At 45.3% G+C, this 14814-nt stretch overlaps 1 protein-coding gene across 1 annotated transcript in view; it reads left to right on the top strand.

Annotated features, from left to right (window-relative positions):
• The window catches only part of HSPBAP1 (HSPB (heat shock 27kDa) associated protein 1), a 35143-nt gene extending 22705 nt beyond the window's left edge, over nucleotides 1-12438 (top strand). Inside the window, exons 5-8 of the mRNA XM_010147816.1 lie at nucleotides 416-587; nucleotides 8574-8657; nucleotides 11567-11677; nucleotides 11881-12438. Coding sequence (XP_010146118.1) covers nucleotides 416-587; nucleotides 8574-8657; nucleotides 11567-11677; nucleotides 11881-12438 — 925 coding nt within the window. The remainder of the gene's footprint in view (nucleotides 1-415; nucleotides 588-8573; nucleotides 8658-11566; nucleotides 11678-11880) is intronic.
• The last annotated feature ends 2376 nt before the right edge of the window (nucleotides 12439-14814 follow it).

Raw genomic sequence — 14814 nt, 5'->3', positions numbered from 1 at the left:
TTAAAATAAGCATGGGTACAGCAGCTATTCATTTGGTGAATGAAAAGTATGTTGTCTCTATTTCCCCTGGTTTATAGAGCAATTTGTAATGCTCTGAGCATCTGCAAATGCTGTGTGTTGCTCTGTGAAAGGGAGGAAGGAGGAACCAGATGGAAGAGCTTTTTTTCTGTATTTTGTCTGCCTTTTAAAAATAATTTGTGAGAAGCTGTAAATCTTTTCAGTTAAAAAATTAAAAAGTGGAATATTTTAAAAACACTTTTAGGAGACAGCCTGTAAGCACTGCCTGTGTTCTCACTGCGTAGGAGATTCACACAGCAAGGCAGATCTATGTTTTATTGAAAACCTTGCTACTGCCTTTAGTTCTTTGCTGTAACTGACATGCACTGAATACATTTTATCTTCTCTCTATTTTCAGAAAGAGATGGCACCTCTTCCCACCTGGTGATACCAGTTTCCTTTATCCCACTAGGATCCCTTATGAGGAATCCAGCTTATTCAGCAAAGTCAATGTTGCCAACCCTGATCTGAAACGCTTTCCTGCGTTTAGGAACACAACAGCCCATGTGGTTACCCTCAGTCCAGGACAGGTACCGTTCATATATGAGCTTAATATTACTTTAAAGATTCTAGTAAATTATTTAATGGCTAATTAAGGACTAGGAATTCTTAACTAATTGACTGTGGAACTTCCCTCTCCCTACAGTCTACACTCAGGCTGGATACATTTCTCTCAGCACGGGAACTTTCTTTGCTCGCAGTTATTTTACTAGCCTTTTGTACAAAAAACGCAAACATTTGGAGAGTTAATTCAATCAGCTGCCCAATTCGATCACAGTTCTTGCAATAACCTCCTATTTGTCTGCTTTAAAACTTTCTTGAACAGTGCTCCAACCTGTCTACTCTGAAACCAGTGTGTTCCATAAAATGTGTTTGATTAATGAGTGTGTAGAGCCAGCAAAGGAACTCACATTTACAAGGATGTGAGGATATTATTAACCCTATTTTACTGAGAAAGATCAGTTGTAAGTGCCCACCTTGTAGCCACATGGACAATCAGCAGCAGTATGAGAGTAGGGCTCAGGAGTCTAAATTCCTCGTCTTGTGCCGTAAATAGCATCCTTCTTTATTTAATCAACATGGCCTGTATTTGGAGTCTGAATTACCTTTTTCATTTGTTCAGCAGTGCATGTCCTTGTACAGCACTCCTGCACGTCTCAAACTGTCAGGCTTTTCCAAAGGAATTTTGCAGTGTTTACTGCTCCAACCGCTTGAGTTGTGGAGTTGCTGCTTGTAGTGCCTTTTCACCATTCTCTACCAGACATTGTCACCTCTTTTCACTTGCCAGCTCAGCGACTTGTGAGAATACCCCCTTGCCCCTAGCTGGCAAACCCAGCTGCCTTCAACAATTGAAATAACAGATTTCTGTTAATGTAGCTAATTTTGAGGAGGCAGAATGATAAGCCTGTGAACTGGGGAGATGGCGGATTGGAGGAGGGAAGGTAGTAGTTTCCAACAAGAGGATGATGTCTATCAACTGGGAAGAATATGCTCTTCTGCTGGTACAGTTGCAAATGGGGAATCTGTGATCAACCTTCATTGTTTGCACTACATTAGCTCTTAGTCATACTCCTAAAGCAAATTATTAGTTTCACATTCTGCACTTCCTAAGATTGCAGTGTTCAATAATTTAAAGCACAAAGAACAAATTTTTACTATTGATAAAAATGCCACATCCGTCAGCACTGCATTATCCATGATTCTCAGCACCATTTCAATTTATAATCTCCTTTGAAATGATCGAGTATGGTAGTGAACCTTTAATATGATCTTAATTTTAATTAGGCTTAAAGCAATTACAAGTTAATCTTGCTAGGAATAAAGATCTCGAGCCAGCTCAGTAATACAAGTTGTCTGCATTGCTATTAAGGAGATATTCTTTGGATCTGAGGAGAAAGTAATGTAGAAGCAATGATGGAGCAGCAAGGTATTGCCTTTATCCATTTTATCAGTGCCTTTTGGGTGGTGCTTTCCAGCATCTCATCCAGAAGCTTATGGGGCAGGTGGCTGGGGACTGCTGCCTTTTGATGGAGAGGAAAAGAATGACCTAGAAGAACTCCTTTGTTAACAAGGGAGAGGATCCCTAAATAATAACGATTTTGATACATGCTTAGCAGTGGTTTTCATGTAAAATTAATACTATTACTGCAGAAATGCAGCCAGCTTTATTTTGTGAGAATACATAGCATCTCCACTCCTTCCCAGAGGGTATGAGAACATTATGGATTAGATATTGTAACAATAAATGGTTGAAAAATGAAGACAAAGGTGTTCTTAGGTATTCAGGAGAGCAACTGCATGTAGGGTGAGTGCAGCTTTGAATATCAAAAACGTCATGTGTCTAATGCCACCTTCTGGTCGTTGTTTGCTACAAGCCATTTTTCTACACCCATTTAAGGCTTTAAAGCAGAATTCCTTCCTTGAACATCATACCGATGCACAAGTACTGGGGTACTACCTCAAGCTCTGGGGCCCCCAACATAAGAAGGACATGGGCCTGTTGGAATGAGTCCAGAGGCCATAAAGATGCTCAGAGGGCTGGAGCCCCTCTGCTGTGGGGACAGGCTGAGAGAGTTGGGCTGCTTCACCCTGGAGAAGAGAAGGCTCTGGGGAGACCTTATATGTAGCACCTTCCAGGAATACCTTATAGGTAGCACCTTCCAGTACCTGAAGGGGCTACAAGGAAGCTGGAGGGGACTTTTTACAAGGGTCTGTAGTGACAGGACAAGGGATAATGGGTTTAAATTGAAAGTGAGGAGATTCAGATTAGAGGTAAGGAAAAGATTCTTCCCAGAGAGGGTGGTGAGGCACTGGAACAGGTTGCCCAGAGAAGCTGTGGATGCCCCATCCCTGGAAGTGTCCAAGGCCAGGCTGGATGAGGTTTTGAGCAACCTGGTCTGGTGGAAGGTGTCCCTGCCCATGGCAGGGGGGTTGGAACTGGGTGATCCCTTCCAACCCAAACTTTTCCATGGTTCTAATGCGTACTTGGATTGCATCCTTCGTGCCCTTCCATTGCATTGTTCAGAGGTGAATCTCCATTATGAATTTAGATAGTTGGCTGAGACTTCAGGTTTTATAAGGTTTCATGCTGTACTTGACCAGCAGCTGTGGGCTGAGTTTCCACAGAGGTCTTAATAGAACTTTAGTGAACTGTTCTCAATAAAAATTATAGCTGTACATGACTATATCCTTAAAGTTACCGGCTCAAGTTGTATGACACAAATGTAGGGGCTCCTTACAGATATCTGGACCTGGTCACCTATACAAGGGTTGCGAGGCTGAGTGGTAAGTGTGGAACAGAAGGTTTGTGCTGACTGAACTAGTGAGTTTTCACTAGTGAGTTTGCATTAGTATTTTGTTTTATTTGTTCATAAAGCCTGCAATATTTCTAATAACATCTTGATTGCTTCCATAAATATACAAATACTGCTTAAAAGATAGCAAATGAGGCAAAATGTGTCTGTTCTAGTATCTGCCACCCCAAACTCTGGGACAAGCTTTAAGAGAGTTAGGGTAAGATTTGCTACCCTCAGCGTAAACCCCGTCCAGGACAGATGTCCTGTCTGCCATCAGTGGGAAGAACCTGGCACCTCTACAAGGCAATTCATCCTCCCTGTCTGATACAATTATAGTCCTGCGGGAACATTCATCCCGTCTTGCCCTTCATCACAGGCTATAAAAGAAGCCTACGCACATAGATGCTTAACTTTTTTGATGAGTAAAAATAGGAGAGAGGAATCCCACCCGAAAAGGCTACAAGAAGCTGAGATGCTGTACAAATAACAAACCCACTGATGGTTCTTCCCTCTGCCCTGCTTCTCACCAGCTTCGTGCTTCCTGATTGCTAATGGAACTGTTCTTAATCCATCTTTCTCTTAATCCTTGTAAGTAGGCAGGTTAAAAAGATGAGAAAGTGCGTCACAGCTTGTTTGAAGGTGGACACATGAAGCTCTGCACATCTGCCCTCCTAATGGAGAGCAGGCACCTCCAGTGGGCTCCCGTGGGCGATGCCGTTCGCTCCCACGCTACCCCAGACAGGAGGGGTGGTGGATACGGGGACCCATGCTGTTACAGCTGCTGCCTGCTCTCTGCCTCCTGGCCTCGTGTCCCAGGTACAGCCTGGAGCCAGCGGAGTTGAGCTGCAGCCCTAGACATCAGAGGTGCAAGGAAAGGCCTAACTGAGCTAGTTTTAGGGGCACATAAAGTCCGAGAAGGATGCTCCCTTCCAGCCTTCAAAAACATAGTCGCACTATGGGACAATGACTGAAAACTGAAGATCAGCATCACTGTTTGCTGTCTCTCATCACGGCATGCTGCTCAGCAGCAATCCTCCCCTGCTTTTGCTTGGTTGCTTTCTGAAAGTCTAAAGAAACGCATCTCAAAGTCAGTCTGTGTCTACAACTACAGTCATCACTACATTCCTACGTACAGCTGCATAGTTTTCTCTTTCTGTGCTCCTGCTGCAGTGTTTAATGCTCCATGGGACTGTGCTCGGCAGCCAGAGCTCTCCACAGCACAGGCAGAGCTTTGTAACCCAACCCTTGGCAAGCAGAAACGGTCGGGAAGTCAGGAGGGGGCTTCCCTGTGTGCCACCTTTAACAAAAAGGGGCGAGAACTTAGATCGGGCTTAAAGTGGGGAACAGCAGAACAGACAGTCTGAATAACCATGAATATAACTGATAATGAAACAAAGTGCTGTAGGAAGGCAGGCAGTGCAGTAATTCAAACTTTTTAAAAGGCAATTAAATGTTTCAGCTCAAAGTGGAAGGTGTCCCTGCCCATGGCAGGGGGGTTGGAACTAGGTGGTCTTTGAGGTCCCTTCCAACCCGAACCCTTCTATGATTCCATGAAAGTATACAAAATATTTTTTTAAAAGGGATTGCAGCGAAAAACTACTTTTGTTGAGGGAGAGCTTTTAGTAGAGGAGAATTCAGAGTTTTCCACAACATTATGCACAGTAGATGATAGCTGATAATTCTGTTTTGGGAAAGGAAGAGAGAATTTTCATGTGGTGGACTACAGAGCTGGCCCCAAGTCACCCCATAGAGAAGGCAGACAGCCCAGCTCAACCTCTGGACACCACAGCTATCCTCTCCATCACAGAAGAGGCAGAAAAGTCCAGGGGCTGAATTTACACTGGGATTTGTGATGAAAACACCATTTCATCACTCGTGAACCCCACGAGTGCCCAGAAAGTCAAGCAAGCCAAAGGTGAAAGCTGCCAGTTCCAAACTCTACTTTTCCACCTCTTCCCTGAGCTTCCCTCAGTCCCTCGCCTGGGTCCCTATGGACACAGCATGTAACAGCCCCCCTCCCCTCCCCTCAGCGCTGTGCCTGTGTTTCTGGTGTCAGCGTCCCTCCGCGCGTGGGAAGGCACCAGCTCAGGAGGGAGGAGGGAGGCAGGGTAAGAAGCACCTTCCCAGCCAGGCACCAGCTGGGGCAGGGCATAGACCAGGTGGCAGTGATCCCATGGAGTTGACAATGCATTTATTTATTTTATTCTCTTTTTCACTGCCAGGATTGCAAACATCTCTGTGATTTACTCGGGTCCCCCCGCAGCCCCTCATCTTTTTCTCCCCGTCACACTGGCATTCTTTGGTGCTTCCTTTTCTTGTGCATTTACCCAAATACCTTTTTCTAATGAGCAGAAATTTCTTGTTATAATATTTCACTTCAGGGTATGCTCTCTTTTTGAAGCAATTCCACCTCTGCCCTACCTTTGCACTGTATCGAGTTAATCATGTCCATTGAGAATTTAAACCTGTTCTGTTCTCTGTGCTCTACAAGTCTTCAGCATTGCTCCGCTTGCTCTCCCAACTGTTCTCTTGGTTTCTTTCCTCCTGTTACAGGCTAGAATCTCATTTTATCTTTTCTGGGATTTCTGCCCTACTTTGACTTCTTCTGCAATATTTGCCTATCACTAACCTAAATATTAAAATTATCTGATTGGTTGCTGTTTAGATCAGTATCTTCCCAGCCCACAAAGCTAGATATATTGTGTAGAACGCAGGCTAACACAAAATCATCCCTTAGCTTGGAATAATTGTCTTGATTCTGCAATTTACATTTTCCCTTTAAAACGTTTGCAGCGTTTTGCATGTGTTATTTCACTGTGGGTTGCTTTCACATTTCGTACTGTAGTTTCAGACATAGCTAAATCTGTGTCCCACATTCATAAGCATATGGAAGTCTGCTTTATTTTATTGTGGAACTGATAGTTGGGGGCAGTGGTGGTGGGTTTTTGTTTGGTTTGGTTTTGTTGTGGGGTTTTTTTTTGCTTCTAGTTTGCAAACCTAGATCCTGCTGGATTTCTTCTTTTCTTCTTTTGTTATTTCTGCTGCTCCCTTGCCAGCTGTATTTTTTGTTTCTAATTACTTTTTAACATTTCTTCATCTTGCTTCAAGTTTTACTTTTTGATAATTTCCATGTTCTCGCTGCCATAAATCCCTATTTTAACAAGCATAAGCTTGCCCAGAAATAAAAGAGGGAGAGCAAGTTTCTTTATGGTACCTGTTTTGCCTCTTAAAGTGACAGCTCTGAAGCTCCTCTTCCAGTAGCGTCAGCCACAGTGCCAGCTGCAGAAAGACAACTCTGCAGTTATTACCCTTAACCTGCTGGCAAGGAAAATCTGATTAGTCTCTCCAAAGACCAAGTTCCTCCTCTTTGGTTTGGAAAGCCTGGACTACTTGGGGGGACTGTATTTTCCTCCTAGTTATACCTCCTCTTTCAAAAGCAGTTCTGTCTCTGCATTGCATGTGAGTCGTGTTGGGCCAGCATGTTCCCTTCCTAATTTCCACCTTGTTTTTCCAGGCAGCCCCTCTTCCTGAGACATTTATACACCTCCCTTAATTTGCCTCTTGCTTTTGTTCCCTTGCTACGTACTCCCTCTGCACCATACCCCAAATCCCTAGTGTCTTCACCCAATTCTCCAGGGCACTGCGAGCTCCTTCTTCCTATGCAAGTCTCATCTCACAGTAAGGACTCCGTTGCTGGAAACATCTACTTAGTCCAGAAGCTATGCCTTCTGCTGTACATCAGCATTGCCCAAGCTTCGTCCTGACACCCTGTCATTTGGAGGCACCCAGATTCCGTTAAGAGAACAAGGTTAGGATCCCCTGTGGAGCAGATGAGTGGGGTTTTGTGGGGTTCTGCAGTCAGTGAAACGTGGGCAAACACTTGCTAACAGATAAACACACTGCAGCTAATGCAAGTGCACTTTTCATTTAAAGTGTAGGTTTCTGTGATAAAAGCACCACTGTGAGACTTGTTCTGTGTAGGAAACATACTTTGGTCTGTGTAGGGTTTCATACACTTGTAGAGGAATAACTAATTGGTGATATTTTTTTAAATAATGTCCCTCTACAGACTGACTTCCTTCTCTGTTTTGTATGCTGTACTGGATTAAAGTACAATTTCCCAATGTTTCTGACCTTTAGAGAGCCAGTGCTTTTTTTGTTTGACTTAAATTGAAACCTGCGGAGAACATTTTGTCCTCTGGCCCAAAAATGACTCTGCTCTGACTGTCCTGTTAATAAGTGGTTGCAGGACTAGGGCCACAGTCATTGTCTCCTACGCAGACATTTTCTCATTAGCCGTGTTTTGACATAACGAGGCACAGGGCTATCTAGGTAGCAGAACATTCTTCTAAGTAATTTGTGTCTACCAAGAAAAAAACTGTCTGCAATTCAGATACAGATCATTGCTTCACTTTCCCCATCCTGAAGTGTATATTTTTATCTGTCTCTGACTATTTTTATTTCCTGTCAAAAGCCATCTTTTATGCTTTTCTTGATAGCTCTATGTTAATCTAATGTTCAGTAATCTGTAAAGCCTGTACTATATCATCAAAACAACATTAATGTCTTTGTACCATAAAAGCCATGGGTTAGAATCCATTTTATGTCACAGCTATCATCCTGATAGAGTTGTAGAGCTCTGATCTAAACTAGACTGTCATGATTTCTGGGACATCCTCTTTTAAAAGCCTATCTACTAAAAGTGACAAGTTTAATATAGGTGATTATTTACCAGAATTAAAGCTACACATTGTTAATCACCTAAATGAGCATTAGGGGGCTTTTTGGGGAACCCAGCTGGCAGTCCTTCTAAAGGAACTGGGAAGTCTGCTCAGTTGGAGAGTCTACAAAAAAATTCTTGCATGGCTGAGACTTGCTCTGCAGCTCTGCTCTACTGCTACACCAGCTGCACTCCTTTTCTACAGCCAGACCTTGCTTACATGGAGCATTTACAAGGTTATTTCCTGCTTCACATGAGAAGGAGTTTGGATGAGAGTAGTTCTGGATCGTGTCCACTTCGTATATGATAGTATTGGTATGGGAGGAGAGAGGGGGCATTTAAGTCTTGAGAAAAGGCTTTTGAGAAGGAAGAAATAAAGATCACCCTCCACTCCTATTCCATGTCTCATTTTGCCTCTGCATCCCTCGTCACCTTAATTAAAACACCTTGTCTTTCTTCAGGCTTCTGCTGGTACCCTAACGCGATGTCTCCCATTCCAGGTCCTGCTCGTTCCTAGGCACTGGTGGCACTATGTGGAATCCGTTGACCCCATCACTGTCAGCGTAAACTCTTGGATTGAACTGGTATTTTCCTTTTTATGTCACAGTGATGTAGCACTTCCATATCTGCATGGACTTTTTGTCCCTTGCCTGCCAAGTTCAGCCCTGTTTGGGTGTGGGCTGTATTCAGAGGCTGGGGAGGGAAGAGCCCTTACGGGTACAGTTTTTCCTGAACAATCTTGCAAGGTTCCAGACCCAGAGCCCCAGTTCAGCAGAAATCACATGCAAGTTTACCTCAGTCAGGCAAACAATTAAACACAAGCTAGACTTTTTGTGTCCAATTTCTGATGGGCTAACTAGCTTTGTGCTGAATAGGGGACAACAAAACAACAACTTCACCTCAAGCACATGCCTACATGCAAAGCTAAATTAGAATTTAAATCAGATCAATGTGATAGGAAGTGAGTGGCAGAGGATTTTTGAATTTTCATTTCTCTGCAATAGTTTTGATTTGCCTGCAGTTGGATTTTCTCAAGTATTTAATTAATTTTCTTTTCCCCAGGCTTTGATTTTTCTTGCTCATGTTAACCAGTATGTATGGGATGGTTCCAGGGATATCATCTCAATGCTCCAGAAGGTTTTCTGATTCAAATTACTTTATCATTAATCCTAGCTTAACATAAAAGACCCTTTGAAATGGCCTGTGAGAGCAGCCTCACTAAAATAGTTATTGCTCTTTTTTTTTTTTTTAATAAAAACCCTTTATTGGACTGGAAACCTGCAGGGGGATGAGCACATGCGTTCAGCTGCTCTTCAAAGACCACACGATACATTTCTCATACCAACATCCAATCAGGCGTTTGCAGAGTAGAGGATGTCATTTGGGTGTTTCCCTCATGGAGAAATGTTCCAGATGAGACTATGTTTTTAGGAAGGACAGCAGGCCCACAGCCCACACTGACCCCTTACATAGCCCCGAGTATGGTCAGGCTGCGTCCAGGGCCAGAGAAAGCACCAGCGATATTGTAGAGCAGCCATTTAAGCCTGCCCTGAATTTGAGCAGCCTTTGAGGTAATTCAAAGGAACTGGCTGTGTGTCCTGTGCTTGGAGAGACCCTGATGTCACCACACTTGCACCCTAAGCTGTGCCTCGAGTGTTTCCCCTCTGGGGGAGCAGGTCAGGATGGGATCAGTTGCGCCAGGCTGATAACTGCCAGGTGGCTGGGTGGTGCGTTAGCTATCATGTTTCTAGCTGTTCTTATGCTCTGCAAGAAAAAAACCATAACGGAGCTAAACTCCACGGCCCTTCTGGTCATGGAGGTCTTGCAGAAGTCACCAAGATCTTGTGTGGTGACAGCACGAGCGGGTACTTGCTTATGATGCCATGCACAGAGGGGTGTTGGCTGGATCTTGCTGATGAATGACACACACTCCCTCTCCTCAGATACCAGAAGCTGCCATAAACAAATGTAGCTATTGAAACCTGGGTGAAAGTTCCTTGCAGAAATTATCCTTACAGCTGATGATGGCAGCACCGTTAGGCGTTGGGCAATCCATCTATAAAAATAAATCCCGGCATGGATGCTAAAAGACAATACTGGGAACATTTCCCTTACCAGGTGAAGCAGTTCTTGCTTGCAGCTGTTACCAGCTGCTTTCATATCGACAGTGTGAAGCATACCAACATTTATAGTCCTAGTGAAACCATTAATTATATTGGCAAGGCTTTAGAGTAGAAGTTTAATTTGTTTTCAGCTGGATGTGAGCTACTCAAAGTATTCCTTGCTTCCTAACATACTCTCATGCAATCAGTACAACCCTGTTACTCAGCAGACCAGGATGAATGCCAAAAGTGCAACACCTTAAATTTCTGCACGTAGATACCAAACTCTGTGTTTCGGGGGCTTGTTATGAGGCCTTTAGTAAGCCAAGTGTGCAAACCCACGTAATGCTAAGAACACTTCCCCCTTCTTCTATCCCATATTCCACTCAGGGTTCCAGGATGAATTGCTGCCTTCAGCCCTCACACTAGCGAGATGCATGGTTCTCTTGAATGTTCCCTAAACCACAGTCAGGCAGTTTGGGCTGACCAGGTTACGTCTTTCCTCCAAAACACATATGACTAAGCAGTTCATTGCAGGGAAATTTATGTATCCACTCCTAGGCACATGTCACTGAAACAACTAAATCACCCGTCTTGTTAGCAGAGTCTTGACTGTCTCCTTCCACATACCCTTCTTTTCCATATACAAGAAACTCAGCAAGCTTAAAAAGACCCTATAAAGTTTTATTCTGCTATCCCAAGCTAGCCAGTACCCAGCAGCACAAAGGGATGATGCAGGAAGTGAAGGCCCGAACCAAAGACCCAGTTATTAATTTTTAGTTTGCAGGAGAGCTTTCAGCGGAATCATGTTTTTCCTTCTGCTGATGTTTAGAACTGCAGCAGTATGTCAGCTACTGTTACATGATAAAATATTTCCTGAGTTTCCTTAAGACTCACTTTTGTGCCTCTGTAGCCCCCAGATAGCTGCTGCCTTGCAACATCTTGTATGCTTTAAGTCCCTAAATTAGCAAATTTTGTATATCTACATATTATGTCAATGTATTTCCATGGTCCTTCTAGTCCTAAAGAGCTATATAAACGCATACATTCATTAAATGCTAACGTTGCACTGTAATATCAAGCACCAAATTCAATTATCAGAACACTAATAACGGAAAATATTATATACACACACTAGAACCTATTTGCAAACCCTTATTTAGATGAGTAGTCACACCAAAGCCTGTGCTGTTACTCACGTTGGGGGACTGTAAACACGAGTAGGAGTGTCAAGAGTCTGAAGCCTTTCACTGACTTTGCTTACAGGAGTATGGCTTTCAAACTAGGCAATCCACTCACTCATCCATCACATTCTTCCCGAGATGTTCCACCTCTCTGCAGAGCCCCAGGTGCTAACCTATGTCCAAACACCTTCTGTTCCCGTGAGGCAGGATGCAGATCACGAAGCCCGTGTAGAAGAAGCAATAACCCGACTGGTGGTATGTGCCGTAAAATCAGCAGAAAATCCCACGGATGGAGATAGCTGGCTGAACCCCACAGAGGTAAGCCACAGAGCAGTTATTGCACAGAATTACTGGCATTTTGCTTAGCTCCCTCTGAGCCTTTCTGCTGCCCGAGAAGAATAAAAGAAGAATTTTAAACTCCTTCCCTTTGTGTAGCAAAAGTAATTCATGGAAGATAATCATGCAACACTGAATTGAAACACATCTCCTTTTAACTGAGCGTATCCTGGGTGTTTTCTTAGGTGGAGGCAACATCCCATGAAACCAACCTTCAGTACCTGAATAAAGCAGTGTCTGCGTATTTCACATGTCAAAAGGCAAGCGTGTCGGAGCAGGCATGTTCCAGCAGCACTGGTGCCGAGCAAAGGACAAGTGCCTCCTGCAAGAGGAAGAAAAGGGAAGTTGGCTGTGAACCAGAGGGCTGCAGATTACTAACCCATGAATTTGGCTTTTCGGCATTTAAAGCAGAAAACATGCAGAAAATACCTTTTGGGCCTCATCTCATCCGAGTTTTACCACAGCCTGAAGAAACAGGCTCGATGGGTGCAGTCGCAGTTGAAAGTGACGGTAGAGATCATCTCCACGAAAACGAAGGGGGACATTTTGGGAAATTACACAGCTCCAGGAAGCAATTGGTAATGAGTAGCAACTGTGAAGTGCCTGCACGTCAGATGGATGCAGACGGCAGCCCAAACGCCTCGCGGACGGCTCTTTCTACCAATGACTTGCTAGACTGTTTGGTTAATCCGCACGTCATCAGTCTAGTGGCTCGGCTGCTGTTGGAGAGAACGGGAGTCTAGTGCTGGAGCACTATATCATTTCTGGAATAAATCAAATGGCAGCCGCCTTCTGGGTGTTTAAGCTCGGTAATAATTGAATGTTTCACACAGTTTTTAGGTACAGACCCAGTTAATGGTTAGGTGGCAGACTGAAGTTGAGCTGAAAGAAGAGTAACTGGTTAAGGATGGCTGGGAAGAGACAGGTGTGTTTAGTCAGAGCGCTCCTCTGCGGTACAAACAAAACGGAGCACAGAGAGTTACGACCCACCGTGTTGCGTGGGTGGATCTATGAAGTGCTGCACAGCTGTGAGCTGTGAAACCAGTGCGGCTTGAGGGTGGACTCGGGAGGGAGCACTGGGACGTGTCATATAGCAGAGGGGTCAGAGAGAGGGAGAACATGGACTCACGCTGCAGCCCTTGACCGCGCTGAAAGGTCAATAATTGATCAGTTGGTCATGTTAGAAACTAAATTTGAATAAACCTCGCCTCAGCCAAGAGGCAATGCACTCACTGATGCGTCTACTCCCTCTCTCCCACAGCGTAACTTCAGCTCTGTCACAAGGCTGTAGGCTGGAGTGAGACAAAAGCCCGCAGCAAGAAGTGGCCTTCAGCTGGTTCAGAAACGTTGGAAAGTGGGAGACAAAAGCCCAGTGGGAATTCCTGTTAGGATTTATTTAAAGCCAGATGCGCACATTCCCCTGCCTCTAAGGAACAAAACAAAGCAGTTACAACTTTCTACCCCTCTCCTACTCTTTACCAGAACAATAAAAATCCAGTGTTTCTTCTTCTGGTTGTAAGCGTGGCTGTCCAGACCATCCTTTCTTCAGAGTGTAGTAGTCCTTGGATTGGCTTTTGACAGCTGGGGGTCCTTTGACTAAAAGGTCATGGAACTTGAAACATAGGTGAGAAGGCAGGTTAAAGCAGCAGCTGTGCATGAGGCTTGGAAAAAACACTGCTGAGATCTGGGATGCTCCCACCTCCTCTTCCTGTCCGCAGCAGCAACCACGAGCGGCGTTTGCCCAGCTGCAGCCACAGAGGAGTTCTGGAACAGTTCCCCTGAAAGCTCCGCTTCCAAACCTTACCTTTGCTGATGTCACTGGCACCTGCAAACCAGTTTCCATCCCTAATCCGTTTCCACATCCGTAACCCTGCTCTAGCTGATAACCCCTTTGCCTGATGCCCCTTCCTTGCTAAACGCGTGAAGCTGGTGCTGTTTTCACAAAGATCACCTTCCAGCTACTTAGGGCTGAAGATCATGATGACAAAGATGCCTTCTTACCCCAAAAGTTTGTGCTCTGAAGTGCTCTAAGCATTCTTACTCAGCCTTTTTACAGACTGAGGGTTGACAGGGCTCTGACGGATGATGGCGAGTGCTCTAGGTAAGCACCAACAGGTCAGAAATCCAGGAGACCTTGGCATTAAAAAACAAAAGGGCAAATAAAGTTGGAAAAGGATGGAATTGAAAAGACTGGAAGGTTCACGTGCTACAAGCACAGAAACCTTATCCTGGTGGACCCTCTTGGGTGCAGTTACTTCACAGGCTGAGGCAGGATGTAGCTCCTGTTCCTCTGGCTGGCTGGGAAGGAGAGAGCGCAGAAAGCGGCACACACCGTTTGCCGGAGACCTCAGCTTTGAAAGGGACGGTGAGTTAGTTGTAGGGGCCACGTCAGCTCTGTCTTTGACCCAGAAGCACGGGGTTACAAGTGTCTTGCTCTGCCCTCGTGCCTGGGCTCAGACCCTGATGACACCTAGGGATCGTGGTCAGCAGCAACCTGCAGGCAAGGGGTGATCCTGAGCAGCATCTGAGAAAATCCGCTCTGCCTGCTTTGTGCTAATGCACCAGACTGTCTCAGCGGGCTTGCACCACTGCCACGAGTCCAGAGCAAACAGTCCCCTTGATGCGGTTCACGTTTGTGAACCTGCTGTCCCCAAAGGGTTAAAAATTAGTGAGAAATCATCGTGGTTACATCTGCCTTTAGCGATGCACCAGGCCCTGAGGAGCAGAGCTGTGGAACTCAGCAGCGCCCGGGCGCATCGCGGCAGAGCTGCGCTCCAAGGGCATCCTGCTGCGGCACGTGTCACCTTCCCCAGGCTGGCTGGGGGGCTGGGACCGGCCCCAGAGCGCTGCTGCTGGGAGCAGTCGCCGTGGGGAGGAGGGGTTGCCGATGCTTCATTTTAATTCACTGAGCAAAAACGGTCTTGCAATAAAAAAGCTTTTACACCTGGGATGGATCCAGGCGAGGGAGGAAAAGCCCAGGCAGCCAAGTGGAGGAGGAGGCGGATGGCAACACCGCCTTCCCGTCCCCACAGTGTGAGCCTCTGCAGCTTCAGCTTTCCTCCCAACACAGATCATCCCGGCGTGCCCCCCACGATACCCACCCCGAATGCTGCCTCCCT

This window comes from Eurypyga helias, unplaced genomic scaffold (genome assembly GCF_000690775.1).
Source record: "Eurypyga helias isolate BGI_N326 unplaced genomic scaffold, ASM69077v1 scaffold23182, whole genome shotgun sequence".
Lineage (NCBI taxonomy): Eukaryota > Metazoa > Chordata > Aves > Eurypygiformes > Eurypygidae > Eurypyga > Eurypyga helias.
This window is presented reverse-complemented; position numbering and strand designations above follow the sequence as displayed.